Source organism: Miniopterus schreibersii, assembly GCF_964146895.1.
Source record: "Miniopterus schreibersii genome assembly, chromosome: 6".
In the NCBI taxonomy this organism is placed as follows: domain Eukaryota; kingdom Metazoa; phylum Chordata; class Mammalia; order Chiroptera; family Miniopteridae; genus Miniopterus; species Miniopterus schreibersii.
This window is the reverse complement of record NC_138107.1, coordinates 82,973,709-82,999,622: the sequence shown is the minus strand read 5'-3', so window position 1 is coordinate 82,999,622 and position 25,914 is coordinate 82,973,709. Positions and strand designations below refer to the sequence as shown.

At 40.7% G+C, this 25,914-nt stretch overlaps 1 protein-coding gene across 1 annotated transcript in view; it reads left to right on the top strand.

The window, feature by feature from the left end:
- SYNE1 (spectrin repeat containing nuclear envelope protein 1) overlaps window positions 1–25,914 on the top strand; it is a 357,645-nt gene that overhangs the window by 135,336 nt on the left and 196,395 nt on the right. The window contains exons 35-51 of the mRNA XM_081140676.1: window positions 2,110–2,337; window positions 2,743–2,841; window positions 4,154–4,341; window positions 4,707–4,830; window positions 7,062–7,228; window positions 9,482–9,635; window positions 11,098–11,726; window positions 13,080–13,259; window positions 15,638–15,788; window positions 16,112–16,270; window positions 17,472–17,654; window positions 20,191–20,292; window positions 21,492–21,695; window positions 22,749–22,956; window positions 23,769–23,881; window positions 24,165–24,370; window positions 25,616–25,771. Coding sequence (XP_080996802.1) covers window positions 2,110–2,337; window positions 2,743–2,841; window positions 4,154–4,341; window positions 4,707–4,830; window positions 7,062–7,228; window positions 9,482–9,635; window positions 11,098–11,726; window positions 13,080–13,259; window positions 15,638–15,788; window positions 16,112–16,270; window positions 17,472–17,654; window positions 20,191–20,292; window positions 21,492–21,695; window positions 22,749–22,956; window positions 23,769–23,881; window positions 24,165–24,370; window positions 25,616–25,771 — 3,251 coding nt within the window. The remainder of the gene's footprint in view (window positions 1–2,109; window positions 2,338–2,742; window positions 2,842–4,153; window positions 4,342–4,706; window positions 4,831–7,061; window positions 7,229–9,481; window positions 9,636–11,097; window positions 11,727–13,079; window positions 13,260–15,637; window positions 15,789–16,111; window positions 16,271–17,471; window positions 17,655–20,190; window positions 20,293–21,491; window positions 21,696–22,748; window positions 22,957–23,768; window positions 23,882–24,164; window positions 24,371–25,615; window positions 25,772–25,914) is intronic.

Below are 25,914 nucleotides of genomic sequence, written 5' to 3'. Positions count from 1 at the left end.
CATGAAATACACTTAATCTCTAAAACTATTTTTGAATAGTTGTCATTTAATCATTTTTGCTAAATTCTAAGAAAACAAATAGCATGCTTAAATAGGTTTGTTTCAATTTTTTTCAAAAATTTGGACATACATTTATTAATTTGCTCATGCTTTCTGTTAATACTTTTCACTCTTATTTAACCTTAGTTCCAGGACTTCTGAAGTATATCACTTATCAAATGTCATTGCATTGTTGCTCTTTAGGAATGAAAAACAATTACATAATATGTAATATATATAAATACATATATTCAATTGTGGATTTTTATGCCATCAGCCTAGAAATACATTAATATTCCAACACAACATTTTGAAAACTATCTAAAAATGATTAAACGAATATGAAGAGCAAGAAAACATTTGCTAGAAATAAGCAAAGATAGAGTGGGGTGCAGTTTACATGGAATCTGGGCTGATAGGTTCCGTTTCCGTACAGAATTGAATTACAGGAAACACTAAAAATGTGGCAGTACTTGTCAGAATGTTTTCAGTTGCAAACAACCTTAGGATAAAGCCAGCTCACAGCACTTGCGTTGCTGTGAAGATATTTATCTATAAGCCCCTCTTTGTTCTTCACCACACGCTGTTCCGAATGGACTGATTTCTTATTCCTAATTGATCATTTACAAGGGATAAGAACATACACCGGGCTCATCTTCCATCTTCTTGGCCTGGATTAGAAAAATGTTTGCCACAATCCAGCTATGTGATCATAGAGTTTGCATTTATGAATTTACTGATGATGCATATCACACTAAGAACTAACAACTTTTTGATGTTAACTAAAATTGTTCGTTGAGGTGTTGCAAGCACCTATGGCGATTATTGGCACAAAGGAGACACTCAATATGTAGTTGTTAAATTTATGAGTAATTTTTCTAAAATGTATCATTTAAAAAACAGCAAAACCAATGAAGATTGTATTATATTAATTCCCAAACAACACATACCTATCAAAGATATCAAATATGTAGTCATGCATATGAAAAGTGCAGTAAGTGATCCACTCGCACTAATCTGGTGTGTTATTTCCAGTTGTCTCATCTAGGCAAAAATTATCTCTGACTATGTTGTCTCATCTAGACAGAAGTCACATTTATCTTTTTTCTAAGGTAACAGTCCTTTCCATTTAAATTATTTGGAACAGACTTGTCTGAATTTTTGGCTTTTTTTGTTTGGATGATTTGGCTCTTTTTGTCAGAGAAATCATTTTCATTTTCTTCAACATAAATGAGCCAGTATGTTCATGAGAGACAGATGCACACTCCCAGTCACATATGCACGCACATCCTTGGTGGCTTTCAGTACTTTCCACGTGCTGGTTAATATATAAAATGCCCCCAGTGGAAATTACAGCAAGCAGGCTCTTTGCTGTAGAGTCCACAGCTAATGAATAAAGCAGTGGCAATAGAGGGGGGCGAGGATCAGCAGGAGAGGCTTCACCTCAGAAGTTGTTAGGCTCACAAAGACTTGGCCCGCATTGGACCTACTGAGTCTGAGTCACCGAGGATGGGGGCCAAGTGATCTTAATGTATTCCAAATTTGGAATACCCTGGCATAAAGAGTAGATGATAAATGTGAAAAGACTGGGTTTAGGTAGGAGTGGAATTAGATAAGCTTGTAGTTGGGTAAAATATGAAATACTCAACTACATTTTAGGAAATTTAATTAGATGTTAATATCAGCACTCTTGTGAGTTATTGGAACACACTGCCTCCCAGATCAGTTGCTTAAAACGCTTGACTCGTAGGGTAAGCGGGGAATTCTAGGTACCTTCCAAGAGACTGTAAGAGTTCCAGGGACATCCCCCTGCTCAAGTCACTGCAAGCAGCAGTAGCTATTTCTCTCTATTCTCCATCCAGTGGGCATGGTCACCAACATAGACTTCAGACACTGTCCGCCTATGGATCCTCCAAAAATGAGGTCAGGAAGCACATGGGGTTTTGCATAGCTACTCTCTAACAACCCAAGTACATGAGAATGTCCGTTTTCTCTCTGCAGTATTTGTATCATTTCAGGAAGGCAAGCGTGCTCAGCCTACATTGTCATTTTCCCTGTTTTAAATATCAGGTCACAATTCAGGAAATAGAAAGTAAGGTCGGCAGCATCACAGGACTAGAAGAAGCAGCTCAGTCTTTTGCCCAGTTTATTACCACGGGAGAATCTGCTCGAATCAAAGCCAAGTTGACACAACTAAGAAGATACTGGGAAGAGCTTCGAGAGCACGCCCAGGGTCTGGAGGGAACGATCCTGGCACATTTATCTCAGCAGCAGAAGTTTGAAGAGAATCTTAGACAGGTACGGACTGGTCCATGCCTGCTGCATTTACCTATTTCACATTGCATTTATAGTGAAATGCAGCAAAGAGTGCAGAAATAGTGGAATAAGGAAATGACATAATTTGCCAGTTATTTACCAAGTACCAAGTTGTCAATGATGCTTATGTTTATAACTATTTATATGGTACATTTTTTGAGGGAATAGAAAAATGTCATTATACATTGTGTTCAGATAGGCGTTAAGATTTATTTGTATTTCTTTCAAATAATAGGATACATTCATTTTAGATTTTTAAAAAAAAATCTATTTTATCAACACATTGAAAGTTATCCGAAAATGATAGGCATGCTGCTTCCCCAATAACTTTTCCTGCTTTGTGTATATCTTCCCCACTATTATTTTTGTATTTCACTGGTATTTTAGATCCAGCAGTCTGTGTCTGAATTTGAAGATAAACTTGCTGATCCAATTAAAATATGTTCGTCAGCTACAGAAACATATAAAGCTCTCCAAGAACATATGGTAAGAGTATGCTTCAACATTTCTGCTTACTTATCAACTCAAACTTGATCATTCCTGCTTGAAAAGGAAATATAGTAGATATGTTTTGACAGATAAAATTTTTTAAATGTTTGTGTTATGTGCGAATAATATAGATCAAGCATATTGACTTTATATAACACAAGAAATATAAGCACACAAGTAAGTTTTCATTAAAAATGTATGTTGAAGTATTGATTTAAAATATATTTCTCTCTCTTAATTAGAACATGTAACCTTTTCATATTATAGATTTAATAAATCCCATTACCTCTTACTGCCATTACAAAAATTAAATGTGCAAAAAAAAATACATATGCAGAGCAGATTTCAGATTTTAACCCACTACATTCAAATGTGCAAAGAATATGTCCTCACAGACCTTTCCCGGTGACTACGTTTTTTGGTCTGGTCCCTGAACTGGTGACCGTTGTGAGGTGTTTTGCAAAAGAACAGACTTGCTTCTGGAAGAATTTAGGGGAAGGAGCAAAGGGGGAGAATCAGGCACAAAGACATAGTAAAGAGAAACATGTGTTAATTAATAAACCGAGAAACATATGTTATCCCTACTGCATGTGCATGTGTACGCACACAGACATAAATGCAGAGAAAGGCGCTGCAGGGTTAGAAAGCAAACAACTGACAAAGGCACATCTGGGAAGGGCAGTGGAACTTATGTCATTGGAATTCTTATAATAAGAATGCGTTTTTGTGTTACTTATGCAATTTTTAAAAATACCCCCAACATGAGGACAATTAAGATAATGGAATTTCATGGGGTTATTTTAATAGACAACAACATTAGTCACTGAGTACCGGGGAGGGTAATATTCTATTTTTTCTAATATTTAGATATGTAAAGCCAGTTATTTTCCCCCATCTTGATTTTCTGATCCGTAAAATGGGTCTAGTGAAAGGACGTAACTCTTAAGGGTTTTATGGAGATCAAAGAGTTGGTATTGGGTGCGCCCAGCACAGGCCCTGCCATGTTCTGAGGCACTTTGTCGTCGTTGTTATCACTGATTCCTGATAGCAGCTGTGCCCGCCGAGCCGGAGCCATTCCCCTTCCCTGTATTTTTATGGAGATCGTTGCCTGTCACATGTAGCTCCTGTAAAGCAGGACTAGAGTTTAAAAGTACATTTGGCACAGAGTGAGTAATAACTTTCCCAAGTGATGGACTTGTTAAGGAGGAGTGCGTGGTGCTCTAACGCTCTGCGCCGCAGCTTCCCTGGGGCAGGGTGGCCAGTTTCCCGATGGTGTGTGCTCATTGCCCTTCCCTTGTCCTCTCCCCAGGATCTCTGCCAGGCCCTGGAGTCACTGGCCGGCGCCTTGGCTGCCCTCTCGGCCTGTGCCCAGAAGGTCGCGGGCAGGGGCTGCTGTGCCCAGGAGGCCGCAGCCCTGCAGCAGAGCTACGAGGGGCTGCGCGGCCGGGCGAAGGACAGACAGGCGGCGCTGGAGCAGCTGCTGGCGCACTGGCAGAGGTGGGCAGCCTTCCTCTCGAGCTGGCGCCCGGGTTGGAAAGCCACCCTTAACTAGGAATCTCGGGCCGGCTGCTCTCTGGGGGACGGTCAGCAACCAACCCAGGTGGAAGACGTGACAGTCGGTCTCTAACACGGGCGTGGAAAGGATGGGCGTGCGTTCTTCCATATTACGCACATATAGACACGTGTGCGAGCCCGTGTGAGGAGCACGGGAGGAGTGGTGTTTCTACCCTCGCTTTCAGGAGTGAGATAACCAGAGTTGGATTATTGGGCACGGTTAGCGTTAGGCCCTCTGACTTCAGAGAGGCCTTGCGCCCAGTGTGATAATTTTGGATGAATTTGTTTCGCATCTCTGCTCTCTTCAGGCTGGAGAAAGAACTGTCGAGCTTTTTGACCTGGTTGGAGCGGTGCGAAGCCATCGCCAGTTCCCCAGAAACGGACACTGCTGCCGACAGAGCCAAGGCGGAGAGTGAACTGCAGCTGCTACAGGCAAGTTCAAGGAAGCGCGGGGAGAGCCAGTGCCCCTTGTTACGGCTGCAGGATAGACCAAAGCCAAACAAAACCCTCTGTCCAACCCAGCTTCTTGCTTTGGCTTTGTGATCCCCAAAAGAACAGCCCGGACTGGAAAGACAGAGTAATGGTGAACTTGGTGATGTGATGATCGATTATGGGAGGCATTAGAAAACCCTCTAATAGAATGCTTGGATTTGGATACAGATGGTCTGGCAGGTGAGCAGAGGGAGGAGTGAGTGGAAACACTGATGAAACAATTCTGATAAAAAGGGTTTTTCTTAGAAAGAGAGGAGGAATACCGTGTAGAATGAAGTCACAGTAACGATTCTTTTTACGTGATACAGAAAACGTGAATGAGCAAATGACAGAAGGACAAAGAATATGAGCTGATTACATCCCTAAAGAAGCCAGCTTTTTAAAGTTAAAAGAATCCTTAAGTATTATTGAAACTATGGACAATGTGACCAATTTCTGGAGATTAATTACTTGCTTTAAGGGATGCTATCTGTGCCAGAAAATTCGACAGGCAAGGTTTCTTCTCCAGAGAGACTTCTCATATGACAGATTTATGCCCCAGCTTTTTTCCATCACCGTTTGTAAAATGCTGACATAGAAGCCCAGTTCTTTAACTTTTCATAACTTCTCTAATAAAAGCTCGATCCGAGAGGGTCTGTAACATCTGAACCAACACCCCACCTTCCTTGACTTGGAAGGGTCCCCGCAACGAACTGCTTCTCCTGCCTTCCTAGTTTATTAAACATTAATCACCTGAAAGGTCCCTGCTCAGAAACCTCAGGGGCCGTCCTGCGCTGAGGAGAAAGGGTAGTCCTGAGCCCACAGCCTGGGGTTGTCTTCTTATGATTACAGTGTGAGGTGTTCTAAGAGAGGAAGTCACAGCTCCTTTTCTTAAAAATGACACAAAGCTCCCCAGGGACATAAAACTGTATCCCTCGGGTGTCTACATGGGAAATAAGTGCCGTATTGTTAGAGGACTGAGGGGGCTGCAGGCCTCTGTTACCCCCACCTCCAGGCCAAGCTGCTACCCCACTGTGGTCCAGACATTCCTTGTACATTCCCACCTCCTGACCTTGTGTCCTTTGTCCTACTCAGCCCACGTCCAAATTCTGCTTTGTGGTCTCCTGTGTCATCCATTGGCTCTGTTCTCCTTCCTCTGATACCCTTAGCTAATGTGCTTGTATCACACATGTGTCCTCACTAGAGAGGGGAAAAAACACCTACTATGTGCCATGCTACACCTGTCCTCCCAGTTAGCAACATGTTTTGTTAGCTATCTATACGAGTGTTTATCTCTTATTAGGTAGGAACCACAACTTTTATGCACCCCTCACAGCACCTAAAAGATTTATTGCCTGATTATAAAATATGAATGGTTCTGTTGCATGAAAGTAAAATAAAGAGCCCTTAAGTTCTCTGATTTGGCCTGATACTGTCTTTAAACAGAAAGGGGGACCATGTTCCCATTACCTAGAATTGCATCTCTGTGATTGTTAAGCATACATTTTCTCTCTTTTTTTTTTTTTTTTTTTTTTAATATATCTTTATTGATTTCAGAGAGAGGACGGGAGAGGAAGAGAGAGAGAGAAACATCAATGGTGAGAGAGTCATCATTGATCGGCTGCCTCCTGCATGCCCCCGACCGGGTATTGAGCCCGTAACCCGAGCATGTGCCCTGACCAGGAATCAAACCAAGATCTCCTGGATCCTAGGTCGATGCTCTACTGCTGAGCCATTCCTGGCTGGGCTACATTTTCTCTTTAGCGATAGTTTTCTTTTGATTCTTGCCTACTGCGTTTCTTCATCCTGAAAGAAATTCTACAGCATTTAAATTTGCCTAATATAGCTTAGACCCTGAAAAAATTATTCAGGTTTCAGTAGCCTTTTATTTTATTTATTTATTTTTAAATTTATTGGGGTTACATTGGTTAATAGGATCATATAAGTTTCAAATGTACATTTCTATGATACCAGATCTGTATGTTGCACTGCATGCCCACCCGTATTAAATGTTGCTTTAGAGATTAAGTGGATCCATTTCTAAATCAAGGAATAAAAAGCTTTCTATAGTTTAGTCCCAGTGACCTCCATTTTGCAAGAATTCAGAGCCTTTGGACAACATCCTATGTCACATGGTCCTTCCTTGTCAATTACGTTGGGATGAGATCTGTAACATATTCTGTGTTTCTCAGGCTCTGCAAAGTGAAGTTGTGTCCCAGGCCTCAATCTACAGCAACCTTTTGCAGTTGAAGGAATCACTATTCTCAGTGGCCACCAAAGATGATGTGAAGATGATGAAGCTGCATTTGGAACAGCTGGATGAGAGATGGAGCGTTTTGCCACAGATACTTAGCAAAAGGTTGTTTTTTAATAAAATATTCTAATATTGTTTATTTTTTTAAATGGTGAGCATAGAAGTTAAGAAAGCATAGTTTTGTTTACTTTTATTTAACCCAAAACTATTCACAGGATAATTATAGAAAGAAAGAAAACACTTTATTTGCCATTTGAAAAATCAAAGAGCTCAAACATTAGCATTTCTGATGAATCTCAATTCAAACTTTTAGTCTCACAATCAGGGCAAATGGTCAAACTAGTTGAAATATATTAAAGAGAGTAGGTTTGTTCATGTTTGTATTATTTATTGCTTAAGCTGTTTGTGTGCAGGAGAAAAATGGTCATTTCATTCCAGTGCAGACCTTTGTAGAGAACAAGGGAAATTACTATTGTGTTAAATGGAGGTAAAAATGAATTAAATCCTAACTGACTAGATATTAACAGTTTACATCTGTATCTTTCTAATATGCCAGAAAACAAATTTTTGCCTTAAACTGGTATTGATTACCCAGGCATTTAACCTTTCAGGTCACTTTTTCAATCCATTCATTCAGCAAACATTTATTGAGGTTGACGGTACATAGAGCACTCTTCTGCTGCTGGGGACAGCCATGATAAACAGAGTTTCTCTCTATTTTCGTGGCATTTGTGTTCGCTCCATTGTTTGTTCAATCAATCAGTAAATGTTTTTTCGGTACCTGCTGAGTACCAGGCACCACATCAGATACTGGAGCCATAAAAATAAATAAAGCCTGACCTCAAGTATTTTACAGATCAGCATCGGGACAAAACCAATGAGAGAGGTGAGCACAGAATATTATGGAAACAAAAAGAAGGGACATTTAAATGGGTTCAGGAAAGGCTGACACAGGATTTGATGCCAACTCTTGAGAGATGAGTAATTTTCTGCAAAATACAGGAGGATCTGTCTCTGCCTCTCTCACGGAAGGAAAGTAAAGGGCTTTTAAAAATGATTCAAATGTGTGAAAACATTCAAATTATAATTTATACACGTAAAAATAATGTGTGGAAGATTTTGTAAGGATTAAAACACGGAAGTCCATTTAAAATATTGAACTTTGGATACAAACCATTGTAATGAATATTAATATTTGATTAAGGTATTGTTCTTCATGCCCGTTTTGGATTCTGACCTCCAATCACCTGTTTATTAATCAATCTGATTCACTTATTACACAAGCAGTGGTTGATCCCTGACGTATCCCCAGCCCCTTTCTAGATCCTAGGGATACCGTAGTAAGCAAGGCAGGTGAAGTCCTATCTCTGGCTGGGGAGAGGATCAATATATAATTAAACGAATGAGTGAAGAAGGCTGTTTTGGCCGTGGTAAGTGATGTGAAGAACACGACATAGGGTAACGTGGCAGGGACTGTAGGTCAAGCAGAGCCTCCACGGTGCATGGATCTGGTGAAGATCTGAGTGCTGTGCAGGAAGCAGACTCCTGGTGCTTTGGGGGCAAATCATACGGGCAGAGGGAAGAGAAAGGGCCCAGGCTGTCAGGCAGCCACGAGCTGGGACGCCGGGGAAGCAGAGGGCAGTGGCAGTGTGGGAGGCGCTGGGCCAGATGAGGTCACAGGCGGGCCGTGTGGGCCTCCTCGCAGACCACAGCAAGTTGTGGAGCTTTGCCTTCCTGTGTACACCAGGAAGCTGCCCCGTGTTTCAGCTTGGCGGAGGGTGTTCTGACTACATTACAGTCCTTCCTGGCTGCCCTCTGGAACGGATTATAGTGAGACAACGGTGACAGCAGGAAGGAGGCCAGTGTTGGACTCTGTTGGAGGCCAGGCAGGCAGTGAGGAGGAGATGGAGACCAGGCTGTGGGAGTGGAGAGGCGAGCACAGAATACCATGGCAGGTGCTGACCAGAGATGTGCTTATCAGGCGTGGAGGTAAAGAAATGGGGGACCGCCTGGCCGGCAGGGCTCAGCAGTTGAGCATCGACCTAGGACCTAGGAAATTGAGGCTCAGTTCCCTGTCAGGGCACATGCCCGAGTTGCAGGCTCGGTCCCCAGTGGGGGGCATGCAGGAGGCAGCTGATCAATGAGGCAGCCGATCAGTCTCTCATCATTGATGTTTGACAGTTTCCGAGACACAGCACATTGTGAGAGAAACTGGATTTGAGAAGTAGAAGCATCGAGCTCTGATTTGCCCCTGTTTGACCACATCACATTCGCCCTTGGTGAAACCAGTTCTAAACGCATACCAACTCTTCCGTTCGCTGCGAGACATTCTAACTTTCGCTACCTGTCTCCGCCTAGGATTCATTTTCTCCAGTCTGTGGTCGCCGAACACCAGCAGTTTGATGAACTGCTGCTTTCCTTTTCTGTCTGGATTAAGCAGTTTCTGGGTGAATTACAAACCACTTCTGAGATAAGCTTAATGGACCACCAGGCAGCTTTAACACGGCACAAGGTAAAGTGTATTCTTTTAAGGGAGAAGAAAAATTTGTGTATAAAAGAGAGCTCTTGAATTATAAAGGGAAGCGACTTTATAATTGCCAGCAGTTTAACACTGTAGTGCTATATAAATGTTTTCATAATGTGGTATGCAGATACCTTAAGCAGATAAAACCACTTAAAATTTACAATTTATTTTTCTCATTTCTAAATTATGCATAATGTTTACCCTGGCATTAAAAGACAATTAAAAAATCAGATATTGATCATCAAATATTGGAATAGTTGGAGATAAGCTATATAATAAGCTTATAACAATATTTAATGATAAAACACTAGTTTATTGAGTGATCACTCTTTGCTGGGCTTGCTGATTGATTTTACCCAAAAGAAAAGTACTTTCTTCTTTTTTCATGACCGAAGGTGGCGTTACAATTTGGAGCCAGGTGCTCACCAAAGTTAGGCTCCCGCCCTCTCCAGACAGGAAGGAGATAGGGCTCCGTCTTCCTCGGGGAGCACATTTCACAGAGATGACTCCCAGGGTTTTGAGAAAGATATTCTTTGGTTGTAAAACTGCCCAGGAGCTTTGCAAAAAATTTACATCTCAAAGGGACAGAGAATGAATGTGTGAGTTTTCTGAAGTAGATGCTCACAGAAGCCCTCTAAAGTTTAGTAGCTCAGCTGAGGGAGATATTAAGGCCGCTGTGGTCACGATGAAGACAGGTGATCATTTCCCTTTACTGGGAACCATGCTGAGATTGTTAGCAAATCTCTGATAGATTTTAAACATGAGTTATTGTAAGCTAGTCAAATTTTCTATACAACAGTCTTATCCAGTGAATCTACATTTCTTTAAAGAAAAGGAAGGTGAAACTTAGACGGTTTCATCTGCCTTACTCACCACCTCTGAAGAGAGGCCCATGCCCGCCTCTTCCCACACTCCTTCAGTAGGTCAGATTAGCTTCACCGTATACATATGTATATGTATGTGTGTATGTAGGTATATACACATATATGTGTATATATAACATACATCTTTTAAAATCTTACTACATGTTTTCTATTTCTTTTAACTGTATATACTATAACTATAATTTTTAACTGTATGTACATATGTCTTTTAAATTCTTTCAAATTTTATATATATGTATATCTGTGTATATATACTTTTTTATTAAATTTATTGGAGTGACATTGGTTAATAGGATCATATTAGGTTAACCATTTCTATCCACAAAGGAATTCTTTTCCGTGGAATAAATTAGTTCCAAATCAGAGTGGTGTTTTATATGAAATGTACAGATGAGCAAAAAAGAGAAATTTTAAGGACGTTTCTAAAAGATTCATTGTGGATGACCTTTAAATACTCTACCACACATTGCATTTAAAATGCATCTTGACATCGCCAGTTCTGTCGTAGATCTGTGTCATACACCACAGCGTATCTGAGGAACCAGTTACTCTCTCTTCCCTTCCAGGACCACGCAGCAGAAGTCGAAAGCAAAAGCGGGGAATTACAAAGTCTGCAGGGGCACCTCACAAAGCTGGGTGCTCTGGGTCGAGCCGAGGACCTTCACCTCCTGCAAGGCAGAGCGGATGACTGCTTCCAGCTGTTCGAGGAGGCCCGCCAGGTGGTGGCGAAGCGGCAGCTGGCCCTGTCCCAGTTGGCCGGATTCCTGCAGAGCCACACCTCTCTGTCAGAGGCTCTCCACCGACTGAGGCAAACGGTGGAAGCCACCGACAGCATGAATAAGAAACAGACTGATTTGTTAGAAAAGGAATTAAGTGATGTTATTCGCGATGTGAAAACGTTAGAATCTGCTGCCATCGGTCTGGACGGCATTCTTACCAAAGCCCAATACCATCTGAAATGTGGAAGTCCTGAGCACAGGACTTCCTGCAGAGCTACAGCTGATCACCTCTGCTTGGAATTAGAGAGGATCCAGAACCTTCTGGGAACAAAGCAGAGTGAGGCCGATGCCCTGGCAGCATTGAAAAGAGCATTCCAAGACCAGAAAGAGGAGCTGCTGAAAAGCATCGAGGACATCGAGGAGAGGACCGACAGAGAGCGTTTGAAAGAGCCCACCCGCCAAGCGCTTCAACAGAGGTGCGAGGAAACTGCTGAAGCCAGTGGCCTCAGTTATTTTTCATTTGTTCTGGAATTAACTCTTGTGCAAAACTTTGATAGTGCCATATTTAGCAACTTCTCGTTTTTATACTTTTAGGATAAAATTAATGACTAATTTGACACTGAAAAAGTCCTAAAATTTGTTTGGGTTCCTTAAGGATTTTCCTAAGGGTTATGTATAAGCCACTCTGAAATCTTTTTTTTTTTTTTTAATCCCCGCCTGAGGATATTTTTTCCATTGCTTTTCAGAGAGAGTAGAAGGGACAGAGAGAGAGAAACATCAATGTGAGAGAGATTGGTTGCCTCCCGCATGTGCCCTGACCAGGGCCTGGGATCACACCTATAACTGCGGTCTGTGCCCTTGGCCCGAATCAAACCTGGGGATCCTTCAGTCTGAGGGCCAATGCTCTAACCACTGATCCAAACTGGCTAGGGCTGAAATCTTATTTACAATAGATTATATAGTTCATACTGTCTATTTTTAAGCAAATTTTAACTGATAGGAAAAGGGACTCAAGTTCTGTAACAAGAATGAAGGCCAAGGAGGAAGGAAGATTCAAGTAGACTTGTATCTGGTGGTAAAATCTAAAAAGACTGGAGCAAACTCATTCGCTGAGATTGAGTACAGGGGATGTGGGCAGAAAATGCTGTGGAATGGAAATGATACCCCTGGAGCTTGGAAAGGTGACAAGCTGCCACTATGTTTGGGGCATTAAGTGGGATAATGCCTACATATTCACTTTATAAACTCTACAGCACTAAACTAAAAGGCAAGAATGAAGAATCAGTGGCTGCCTTTATATAGCCACTGTTCACAAATACTCAAATAGTAACATTCTAGGGACACACAAAAAATGAACATTTTCTCATGGTAATCTTCAATAAAGCATATAATTTAAGTTTTTAAGATATGTATTTATTGAGGAGCTTGGTGAAACTATTTTTATTTTATGAAACAACTATGTTCCTTAAATATTATTTTATGTGAAATTGACCTCAGGGTGCAAAATAATTTCATACCAATGCCTGCAATAATTACCCACCAACTTTGTCTACAAGGTCAGCCCCTAGCTTTACAAGTCTTCTGCCCTCAAAGGGTAGTAGGAAGAGAATGCATACTTAACAGAAGATTGACGGTGAGTAGTGAGGGTGGCTTTGAGTGTTGTGTGAGGTACACGCTGAAGTATGCAAAGTTAACTTTAAAAGCATCTTTGTCAGTTGACATACATTAATTCCACTGCTATGTTAAAAGTTTTCTAGCTCTCTATGTGTGCTTTATGGAGAGGAAATACTGGTTCACTACCTTTAGTAAAATAACATGTCAATTCACAGGTTGAGAGTCTTCAATCAGTTAGAAGATGAGCTGAATTCCCATGAGCATGAACTGTGTTGGCTGAAAGACAAAGCTAAGCAGATTGCTCAGAAGGATGTAGCCTCTGCACCTGAAGTGGACAGGGAGATAAATCGCTTAGAGGTCACCTGGGATGATACCAAAAAGCTGATTCATGAAAAGTAAGTCAGAGAATTCTCAGATTTTGTTTTTAACTTCTTTCTGTTTTGTGACTTTGGGCTATTGCCTGTTGATTTGCGTGGGTGTGATCAAGAATTGATTATCTCCTGCCATCTTTAGTATTCTGGGTCTCTTCAGTAGCGATAAAAATTTAGTCCAACAGAACTTGATTGGGGAAGTTGCTTTGAGATAACAATTACATGTGAAATTCAGTGCTTAAAAGTAGGAATTGCCAAGTTACTAAGTGTTACCACGGGAGTCTTCACCTCTGATTCCTTTTTATTTTGTTTTATTGTACTTATTTGTAACTGAGGTATGACTGACATAAAGTAGAATTCACTCTTTTAAATGTATACCCTTAAACTGTATGACAGACTCATACAGTTATGTAACTGTCATAACTATCAAATTTCATATTAACAGTGTCACCGCCTGAAAAAATTTCTCATCTCATTGTAGTCAGTCCCTCCTCTCACTCCCAGTTTCTGACAGCCATTGATCAGTTTTCTGTCTCCACAGTATTTTTTTTCTTTCTTTTTAAAAAATATATCTTTATTGATTTCAGGGAGAGGAAGGGAGAGGGAGAGAGAAAGATAGAAACATCAGTGATGAGAGAGAGCCATTGATCAGCTGCCTCCTGCACGCCCCCTACTGGGGATCGAACCCACAACCCAGGCATGTGCCCTGACCAGGAATCGAACTGCGATCTCCTGGATACTCAACCACTGAGCCACACCAGCTGGGCCACGGTATTTTCTTTTTGAAAATGGCATATAAGTGAATTCTTTCCAGTTTGGATGATTATAAATAATGCATCTATTAACATTCGTGTTTAATTTTGTGTGTGTAAGTTTTTAGTTCACTTGGGTAAATACTTAAAAGTGAAAATTTGGGTTGTATGGTAAGTATGTATTTAACTGTAAGAAATTGGCAAAGTAGCTGTACCATTTTGCATCCATACTAGCCATGTGTGAGAGGGTCCATTGTTTCACATCATTTTCAGCACTGGATGTTGCTGAGTTTTTATTTGTTTGCCTGTTTGACGTTATAATAGATGTGTAGAGATATCTCACTGTTTTTAATTTTTATTATCCTGATAACTAATGATATTGAGCATATTTTGATGTTATTTGCCATCTCTATCTCTTATTCAAATTGGCCCGTTCAAATTGCCATTTTAGGGGGATTATTTTCTTTTTAGTGAAGTCATTTTTGTATCAATAGAATGCCAATCAAAATCCCAGCAAAATTATTTGTAGAAAGGGACAAGCTGACTGTAAAATTTATATGTGAAGCAAAAGACCTAGAACAGTATGATTCTGGAAAAGAATTGGAGAACTCACAGTCTCTGGTTTTAGCGTGGCTTTGGCTAAAGGTAAACATAGAGACCAGTGAAACAAATAGAGTGAAATAGACCCACATGGACATGCTTAACTGATTTTTGACAAAGGCAATTTGATGGAGAAAGAATAGTCTTTTCAATAAATAGTCCTGAAATAATTGGGTATTTTATATACGTGAAAAAATAAGACCTTGCATGACATAAAAGAGGTCCTTCAAACAAAATTGAGAGGACATTATATACTGTAGACAATTGATGCAGGCTTTTGTTAATGAAACCACATTGCACAAACTTTATTCTGTGTTATTAAACATTCTCCTAAATTGTGCTTTATTAGTGATTGCACAGTACCCAATTATAAGAATGTATTAGTATTTATTCAGTTATTGGCCATTTTAACATGGCAGTTATTCCTATTTCTTCGCCTATTATGCATAATGGTGTGGAGAATATAATTTTACCTAAGTGTCACAGTACATCTCTTTCTTTGGAAAATCTCCCAGAAGTAGAATTGCTTGTTCAAAGGCATCTGGCTCCTATAAATAAAAACTATCTTCTGACCTTGAGAATTTTTGAGGGATTCATAATCAATGAAAATCTGAGTGTTTGAAATAGAAAAGGAAGCCTTGTATGTATTTTAATTATTGAGCAGTTTTTTTCCTTTATTTGTTTTGTTTTGCTTCCCCTCAATACACACCATTATGAATAATTAAATAATGCAAAAACTAAAAAGCAAAAATTTGGTGCTATGTACATAAGTCTGAGTTATCCAGAACATATGTGGCATCGTTGCTTGTCACTGAGGTCACAGATTTTGTTTTAATGGCTGTATGCACTTCATTCATGATAATATTCTGGACATTAGAGTTAAGTAAGATTGAACAACACTCTTTTGACCACAGTAGGTATAGACATGGTTTCCTCTTGAGCCCAGCATCCATCTATTATTATGTGTGTATACATCAGGCCCAACCATAGGGAACTCTTCCCTTTCCTGATACATGACAATAAATGATGTCTTTTCTTTGATCCTTGCAGCCAGGGTCAATGCTGTGGGCTTATCGACTTAATGAGAGAATATCAGAGCTTGAAGTCAGCTGTATTGAAAGTTCTAGAAAATGCCAGCAATGTGATTGTAACGAGAACGACCATAAAAGATGAGGAGGATCTTAAATGGGCTTTATCCAAGGTAATAATTCAAAATGTATTTATTTTAGTAGAACACTTTAGTAGACCTTTTTGGGTTTTTTTTTACTCATAATACATTTTCTACACATACCTTGACAGTACAGTTAGATGTAGATAATTCATAATAAGTTCAACTTTTTTTTTAAAGAGTACTGATATCCTAGGATTCTAACAATTCAAGAAAATTATAGTATATATTTGTATTTTATTACTATCCCTGGTTTCTGCATCAGATCATCCAAGAATTAAATTTCTTGGATGCAGATGGTTTTAAACTCTTATCATTGATGATTTTATTAATTAAGGAAACATTTATATTCACAGCATGAAACTGCCAGGAATGAAATGTGTAATGAGCAGAAAGAATTGGATAACTTTACCAGTAAAGGAAAACAGTTGTTATCTGAGCTGAAAAAAATTCACAGCGGTGATTTCATCTTGGTGAAAACGGACATGGAGAGCACTGTGGACAGATGGCTGGATGTAAGCTCATCACCCAGACTTCTGTGAATAGTTTAATATTCACATTTATGAATCTCGTTTTGGGTTAAAGGATTAGTAAGAGATGTGAATTATATTTTTAACTTTTAGTGCTAAATGCAAATATGATATTCGGAAGAAAAATAATGTTTACATAAAGTTTACAAATAGTAAAAAATGGCTTTATTTTGTTAAAGCTTATTGGCAGGTTTTCTGGAATTTTACTTGGCAGCTTCAATCATAACAAATTTATAACTCTGCCTTCTCAAAACTCTGGGATTATGAGTAAAAATAAAAGAATAATTTATAAACATCCTACAGACTATTAAGCCATAAGATATAATAATTTAAAGTAAGAAAACTATTTTGCATTGAAAAACATTGGAGTTGTAGTTCATATCTTTGGATTTTAGTTCTTCCTCTGTCATTTCCAGGCTATGTGACCACAGGACAAGTCTCTTGATCTCTCGGGAACTCTATATCTCAATCCATGCACGTTTTACAGTGTTTTCCAGCTCAAAACACCCAGTGATTCTCTTGGCTCCTATTATCACTATCTAGGCTCAGAAGTTAACCCTATTGTGGGTTCCCTTACTTAAGCCAAATTACTTAAGTTAGACATTGATATTTGCATACTATAACCAAATAATTTGGAGACTTCAAAAAACCTTATATTCCCCCACTTTTTAAAGGGCATTCTTATTATAGAAAGAATATTAAGCAATAATACTATAAGCATGCAAAGTTGGTTAATCTCCTATATATTTACTTATTTATAAATATGTTCAAGCCTAATCATGTCTATTTCTATATATCAGCATTACAAATAAATGGGCTTATTGAGTCACTTTCAAAAATAAACACAATACTGCCCTATATGGACCCCTACCTTATAAAATTCAACCTTAGAGTGAGTTATATTATAGTAGGCCTGTTGTAGCTAGTTTTCCAATTTATAAAAAAAGTCAAATGTCCAAGAAATTCAGTCAGCTCTCTAATGACAGAAACAGTTTATGTAATAGCATTTCCATACACTGAGTTCGGTGCACTGGTCAGCTGACAATAATTTCTGTAAAACTTGGCTTCCCGGTTAGAATGTAATTTTCTGATTAAGGAAGCGTTGACATTTTAGTAATTTGGGGAGGGGGAGCATTTATTTAAAGCCTCAGACTGCTAATGATATGATTTCCATTTTCTATCCCAGGTGTCAGAGAGAATTGAGGAAAACATAGACAGGCTGAAGGTGAGCCTGTCCCTGTGGGCCGATGTCCTCTCAAGTAAGGAAGAGATTGAAGGGTGGTCCAGCAGTTCCGTGCCACAGCTGGCGGAGCGCGTCAGCAACCTGGGCGACAGCCTCAGGGCCGAGGGGCTCCTGAAGGAGCTCGAGGTAAGTTACGAAACAGGACGTGCGTCCTCTCAAAGTTCATGCCTGCTTTCGAGACACATGAGTATAATCAAACTCTTAACTATCTTTTGCTATTTACTTGAAAGTAAACCTGTCATTTTGTCCGTTCATCCAAGAATATGGCATCTTCCTACTGGAAAACCAAAGTAAAAGTGTTGGAAATTCAGTATTATTAGGATCTCTTTTTCTTCATTTGAACAGAATATTTACTGAGTAGCAACCCTGCACTGAGCCCTCATGGCAGCTGCTGGGCTCTTCAGTTCCTTCTCAGAGAACGGAGCTTGAGTGCCAGCAGCTTCCACAGAAAGCGGCCTTCTCAAGCTCCAATCACCGATTTATCTTAACCTCCTCTTATTCCCATTTTCACATTCATTTATTCCTTCACTCATCAGATTCTTCACGAGCACCTAAAATATGTCAGGCACTGGTTTAGACTGGAACTATAATAGTGAAACAGGCCAAGTCTCTACCCTCATGGTATTTGCGTGATTTACGTTATAGTTTGTATTATGTGCAAAACGTCAAGTAGTAATTGGGCTACAGTGAGAAATGAAGAAAGGTAAAGGGCGATAGAGTGACAAGAGGTAATCTGTTTCGCAAAGCACGTAAGTGACTGTCCTCTTGGTGAGGGTGGGACTGCTGACCATTGTTTGCCTGGGTGCCCAGCGCTGTGCCTGGCATACATGTGGAGCATGACAGATACGTGAATGAATGACTATAGTCTGAAAAACATAGTTAATCATCTGTATTACCTACCTAAGTTATTCAACTGTGTTTGACCCAGGGAATGTTCTAGAAATTATTCCTATTCTTAAGGGCAAACAGAAGTAGAGGAAATTATTAAGACAAAAAGTACAGTCAAGGAAGGGATATCACAGTCCCTTTAATTATCTTTGATGTTAAATTACCACTTTAGCCCTAGTCTCTTTGGCTCAGTGGTTAGAGCGTCGGCCCTTGGACTGAAGGGTCCCAGGTTCAATTCCAGCCAAGGACATGTACATTGGTTGCAGGCTCCATCTGTGTCCCTGAGCATGCAGGAGGCAACCAGTCGATGTGTCTCTCTCACATCAACGTCTCTGTCTCTCTCTTTCTCTCTCTCTTCCACTTTTTCTGAAAAGCAACAGAAAAAATATCCTAGGGAAAGGATTAAAAAAAAAAATTAACATTGCAGCTCCAGTTGGGTGTGGCATGTGCTGGAATAGGGCTTATACCTGCTCACAAAAGGCAATTATTGTATTTTCAGAAAATTTGTGAGCCAGTGTGAAACACAACCATTATTAAGTATTTAATTGTAAGCAAATTACAATTAAACTAATTGTTTTTAAAAATAAAGGTAATGAACCCTCAAAACTTAAAACTTCCTGGTGATTATTCTCATCTGAGTGCTGCCTGGGCTCTCGAGCTGACATTTACTGTATCTGCGTGTGGAATACTGTAGAACGGTGCGAGCTGTGGAGCTCTCCAGCTGCACGAGCAGTGACATCACGTTATAACTCGAAATGGTGGCGCGTGCTACAAATCAGGGCCTTGTGTCGGAGAGTCAGTCCTTAAACCCACCACTGAGCTCCGGGATCCAGGGATCCAGTGGGCATCACCCCACGTTCATATGTCCAGTTCTGTCACTCAGAGATGGCTTTTATGTGACACACCAGCCAATAAAATCAGTGAGCTGGCTTCAGCCCAGCGCCTGAGAATGTCACTGCGGGTGCAGAGCAGGAAATGAAGTGGGTGTGTGGGCGTGACCTCCGCCCTCTTCATTGTCCAGACAGCTAGTTCATGACATCTGACTGGGTAAGTAAATTACCCTCTGGATTGAAGGCATCAGGAGGTTTGTTAGTGTCCACAAAGCACCAAAGTGTAATATTTAACTCTTCCTTTGTGGACCCAAATAACTAATGAAGTTTCTAAGTTGTTCAGTAACGATTCTTTGGTTATTTATTCTTTCTTCTTTTTGTGTTAGTGGGGGAAAAAACCCAACAAGGCAAAATATTAGACGTCAATCTCCTAATTAACCTGATTTCCGTTTGAACATCTTTTGCATTTTTATTTGAAAGGTGTCTTGTCTGTTGCCTGTAGCAGGCAGTTATTAGGCACTTCCGATGTGTACTTGCTTTGAAATGCTTCCTCAAGAGTGTCATGCTGCCATGGTAACCAGGGATGGCCGTGCTAATGAATAAATGACAGTTAGCTATTAAAAATCCCCACTGACTCAACACTTTTTGTTACTGTTTAATTTGTTCCAGGAGCATTTTTTTTTCCCCAATAAAAGAGGGTGGGAAGGAAGAAAGTTCCACACACTCCCTCCCATGCCAAATGAAAGTGAATGGGGACTTTTTTCCGCAGCCATAAATAATGACAATGATCGGAAAATGAAAAAGAGGCTTTTTTTTTTTGCTTTTTTTCCTGGCTTAACATCAGGGCATTTTGACAGTTAACTCTTGGAATTTATTAAATGCCAAATATACCATGTGGGTGTTTGGGTTAGTTATGCTTTTCCCCTTCGTCTTTTTCTTGGCAGTCTGAAGTCAAAAACAAAGCCTTGAAATTGGAAGACCTTCATTCTAAAGTTAATGATCTAAAAGAATTAACTAAAAATCCGGAAACACCGCCAGACCTCCAGGTAGGCACTCAGTCAGGTTTGTAATGACTGCTATCTGCTAGACTCCCTATCTCAAAAAAATTCTTTCTGTTCAAGTATTAAAGTGCGTATGTTTTTATTGTTTTGAGTAGCCTGCATCTCATAGTTATCTGGGGGTAAATGCCAGAGTGTGACGTCTGGGCTAGAGGTGAATTATAAGAGAAAAGGAAAGAAGAGCATCCGTATGTGACATCTCAGGTTATCTCAGAAAGTTTTCTGGGAGGTGACAGGCCTCAGCAGCAAGAAGTGAAAGAGATTCCCACAGGCTGTGGAAGGAGAAAGTGAAGAGCCAGAGAGAAGTGCATTGCCTGCATCTCGGGCATTTCACTGGACGCCACAGAAGGGAGGGCAGTCTCAGAAAACCCCAAGATCAAGGCCTGTGAGAGGAGAGAATGGGAAATGTCATCAGGCCCAGAAAGCAGATGCCATTTCCCTCCCCTGCCTCCTACCTGTCCAGCCTGCAGGGCTCAGAGCTGTGCAAGGTGAGGCAACAGAAATAAAGTGGAAAGAAACACAAAGAGGCACTTGGCCCCCTTCTCCACGGTGGGCTTGCCTTTTGCAGCGGATCTGAGCTGGGACAAGAAAAACGCCTTAACTTTAAGTTAACTTCGAGTTCAAAGTTTTGGTTATTCAATGGTCCTGGATGTTTTAGTTGTGGAATTGAAGCTGTTTGCAATTTATCATGAATCTAAGTCCTTTTGTTATCTGTGGGACCAGAGAACTAGCCTCCCTGAATATTTAAAATGGGAGACAGAAAGGAAAGTGCTTTAGGATGAAATCCTATGGTGGTTTTGTCCAAAGTAGTGGTTATATCAGAGCAAAAATGTGTGTTTCCCAGGGAGAGCAAGGAGCTGGTTCTCGGTCACCTGCTTTACAACCCTGCATGAGACTAGCTCTGTTTTTGAAATATGATCATGCCTGTTCCCTGGAACCTCGGTCAAACTGTCACTTTCACATCCCATGTTAACCGTAACCCTTACTTTTTCCATTTCCCCACCACTTAAAATGTTTGGCAACTTGTACCCACTGATTTTGCTTCTTAGAAAAATTGGATGAGCATCCACAGTGAGGCTTATGTGGTTTGTGTTGCTTTGGTTTTATTTGACGCTTAAGCTACGGAATTCCCCATAAACGAATGTCTGGTGTTCACAGATTTTAATGAAATCTCAATTTCTGTTTAGTTTATAGAAGCAGACCTGAGGCAGAAACTGGAGCATGCCAAAGAAATCACTGAAGAAGCAAAAGGAACTCTGAAAGATTTCCGGGCTCAGAGTACGCAAGTGGAGAACTTTGTTAACGACATCACAGCCTGGCTGACAAAACTAGAAGAATCCTTAGAGAACTGTGCCCAGACAGAGACGTGTGAAGGGCTGAAGAAGGTAAAGGTAGGTAACAAACTCTCATGAAGCGTTTACACTTCAGTGGGAATATTGGTTCTCCTGCTTTGTGGTGACTAGACTCACACTATCATCTCTGCTGTCAGTTACCCATATTAACACAGGACACAGCCAAGGAAGTAACCAGTAAAGGACTGAGTGCACAGTGAGTAACCTGAAAACAGAAAGCACGCATCGCTTAGGGCCTGCTCATAGGCTACAATGATTACTATTAGTACTATTACTATTCCTACTATCATTAAAAGGGTGACATGCATAGAAGTGTTTGGATGTGCATGAATTTTCAAACCTGAATGCCAAATAGTTTTTCCGCACTTATTTTTATTGGTTAGTATGACTGCTTTCATCTACAGAAAGATATATATATATTTCTTTATTGTTTAAAGTATTACAGATGTCCCCTTTTTGCCCCATTGATCCCCTCCAGCCTCCACTTGCCCCCCTCCAAGGATATATATCTTTTTAATCGAGAAAACATCCCACTTTTATGTCAGTATGTTCATTTTCATAGATGATATTCCTGATCAGTTTTCTATAAAGCTTGTGAGTTGAGTTGACTTTTCAACAAAAATATTTGTTCTCTTTTGCATATTTATTTTCTTACTGTATTTGAGACTAAGGACATCTATATTTTAATTAACTAATCCTGCTTTTGTTGTGGCCTGTGACCCTTGTGGTCCTCTAAATAATGTGAACTTAGAAGGGTGATTCCATTAGTAGTTTCTAATCAACTGACTAAACCCAAGCTCCTAGCTGGAATCCATAAAGATCTATTCAATTTGTTTAAAATCCTGGACTCTAACTCAAATCCTAGCTACCTCTCAACAGCTGTTTGCAGTTGTTTCCAAGAACTGGGCAAAATTCGCCAAGAATCAGCACAGACAAATCACAAACACTCAAAAAAGCAATCCCACAAAAATGTATACATTCCTGAGTGGATTCTGATAGCATCAGTTTCCAGAAAAAGCGCCATCCTCGAGTAGATGGAATATTTCTCTTGCACTTGATAAGCTTCCTTCATGTCACACTTTTATTCTATAGGAAATACAAAAGGAACTTCAAAGCCAGCAAAGCAACATCAGTTCCACCCAAGAAAACCTCAATAGCTTGTGTCGCAAGTACCACTCGGCGGAGCTGGAGCGCCTGGGTGGCGCCCTGACCGGGCTGACAAAGAAGCATGAAGCTGCCAGCCAGCTGTGCTCCAGAGCGCAGGCCGCCCTTCAGGAGTCCCTGGAAGAACACTTCCATGGTGAGCCCTGGCAGGCCTTCGCATGAATGGTCTGTGTACAAGAAAGAATCCAAACCAAATGCTGCGTAGACACTGCCAGCAAACATTTGCAAAACTTTCCAGAAGAATATCATGCCCATTTCATTTGTGCACTGGCTTTGGGCAGTGGAGTGTTACGCTTGGGCCTCCCCATACGCAGAGTTCCTCCTTCCCCCCGAGGAAGTGGGAGGCCAGGGTTGTGATGATTCGGGATTGCACCTGGCTTTTTGACCCATGGCTCATTTGTGTGGAAAATCACCTCCACTGCTCCGATGAGGTGACAGTGACTTGGGCATTAGGCGAACATGAAGCAGCAGCAGCCACGGAATTCAGGGAAGTGCTGTCCCATCTGTGTGCCCGACTCGGCTTCCCGTGGGGCAGTGCCTGTGCTCTGATGACTCTCATGTCAGCTGGTGAAAAGAGGAGGAGGTTCCTCCTTGTGCCACAAAAGGGCTTTAACACCCCTAAAGTATTCCCCTTGCACTATTCCACAGTCAGGCAATTCATTATCTTTCTTTTCCAAAAGAAAGAAACATAAGGGGAAATCAGACATTTAAGGGGTATAAATTTCTTTGCAGTCCTCTCTGGGATAATTTCTTGATTCTACTGTGAGCAATGATGGCTGTAGATTACATACACTGTGCCATATATGTCATATTCTGTATTATTATTTTCTTTCTGGAATATTTTGTAAGGCACAATGCAATGGGCCGAAAGCCAGAATTAACTCATGGCAGTAACCGTGGAAGCTCACTCAATGTTTGGGTGCATTTCTCATTTTTGTTACTTTCCAGAGTCCATGCAGGAGTTCCAGGAATGGTTTTCTGGAATAAAGGCAGCAGCAAAAGAATCATCAGACAGAACTGGTGACAGCAAAGTTCTGGAGGCGAAGCTCCGTGACCTTCAGGTACGAGCACTGGCGTTGCCTTTATGGTCTTCCAAAGAAGAGTCGCACACGAGGGAGAGAAGGGAACTGCAGTCAGGATATTGTGCGCAGGGCGGATCAGAGGAGGAGGAGCGGTGGAGGCAGTTGAGCAGTTAGAAGATCAAACACCAACCGTGTGATTAGGTGGAGCCTGGACTAGGCTGGGGCCCTACTCTCTCAGCTCAGAATTGTAATTAGTGCTCCCATGCACTAGGGTCTCTGAATCATAGCAAATATTTTGTATTACTTTTATTTCCTGAAACAGAGCATTTTGGACTCGGTCAGTGACGGGCAGAGCAAGCTTGATGCGGTGACTCAGGAAGGACAAACTCTGTATGCACATCTGCCCAAACAAATTGTCGGTAGCATTCAGGAGCAGATTACAAAGGCCAATGAAGAGTTTCAGGCGTTTCTGAAACAATGCCTCAAAGACAAACAGGCTCTTCAAGACTGTGCTTTGGAACTTGGGAGGTAGGTTGTTTTGATACAGGTAGATTTTATCATACACAGAATTTTTTTTTTTTTTTAATATGTCTTTATTGATTTCAGAGAGAAGAAGGGAGAGGGAGAGAGAGGTAGAAACATCAATGATGAGAGAGTCATTGATCCGCTGCCTCCTGTGCGACCCCTGCTGGGGATCGAGCCCACAACCCGGGCATGTGCCCTGACAGGGAATTGAACAGTGATCTCCTGGATCCTAGGTCCACGCTCAACCTCTGAGCCATGCCCGGCAGGGCCACAGAATGTTTTCAGTGACTTAGAGAAAAAGCCATTGTGAATAAACAAATCTTTGAAATTGTGACTTTAAATTTTAAAGTTTTGACCATAATTACAGATTCACACTAGTACAAAAACTGATTGCTTAAACTATGATGCTATCACTTGGTTTTATTTTCTCCATAGAAAATAAAGGAATTATATTCCCCGGTAACTGTAAATTACAGGAATGCATGCTTTTTTTCTTTTTCTTTTTTTTGTCTGTTTGGCCAACTCAAGATACTAGAGCTTTGACATCCAGGTTTTATATTACCTAAGTCTTTTCTTGTGTCTACTTCTCCTGGGTTGGAGTCATGGCAGAAAACACCTACTGAATTTCTGTGCATCAGCATTCCAGTCAGGAAGTTAGTCAACATGGGTGAATGTAAAATGAGAACGGAGAGGGGGAACCTTGTTCCTAGGGGAAAAGATGTCAGTATAATCCAAATGCCTTTCTGGTGTAGAGTAATTTGCCTGACCCTTGTCCAGGTTTCTCAGAGAACTTACTGTTTTCAAAACTTAGAGCCCTTGTGCTCTCGTGCTGTATTCAGATCCCATAGGATTCAAAGACACAGAGGAGATGTTCCCTTTTTCCCACAGGGCTTCCACAGCCTCATTTATCCGTTGGCCCCAGTTCAGGATCTTTGTAGTAACACCCAAAAAGTCAAGTGCACATTTCCAGGGAAAGTAATCTTGCTGTTAATTATCAATTATGATTACCAAGTAATCAATTCAGCAAGATAGGGTGATCCATTTTTGCCCGGATTGCAAGAGAAATTTTCACGAATTGTCACGTTTTTACTGAAATAAGCGATAATTTGAATGGGCTTATTGTTGAGTTTTCTTCTACTTGAAAATCCATGAGCTCTTAATCGTCTAGACATGGTGGCCTCAGATATTAGAATTTATTATTATAATGAGAACATAAAAATTTTTCTATGGTGTTTTTCTTTTCTTTAGCTTTGAAGATCAGCACAGAAAACTGAACTTATGGATCCATGAAATGAATGAGAGGTTAAGCTCAGAAAACTCAGGAGAGAGTAAACAGTACATTACTGAAAAGAAAAACGAAGTTCACAGAATTGAAATGTTTCTGGGTGAACTACTGGCTGCCAGGTATGGTGCAGAAATGGAATAGGTCCTTCCCCAACTAAGGACTGTGTGTCTGGTTGGTTGGTTGATATTTGGTTTGGTTGTTAGTGGGTTGGTTGGTTAGTTGGTGATTGTGTTTGTTTCCACCCATGAATGTCTAGAATACA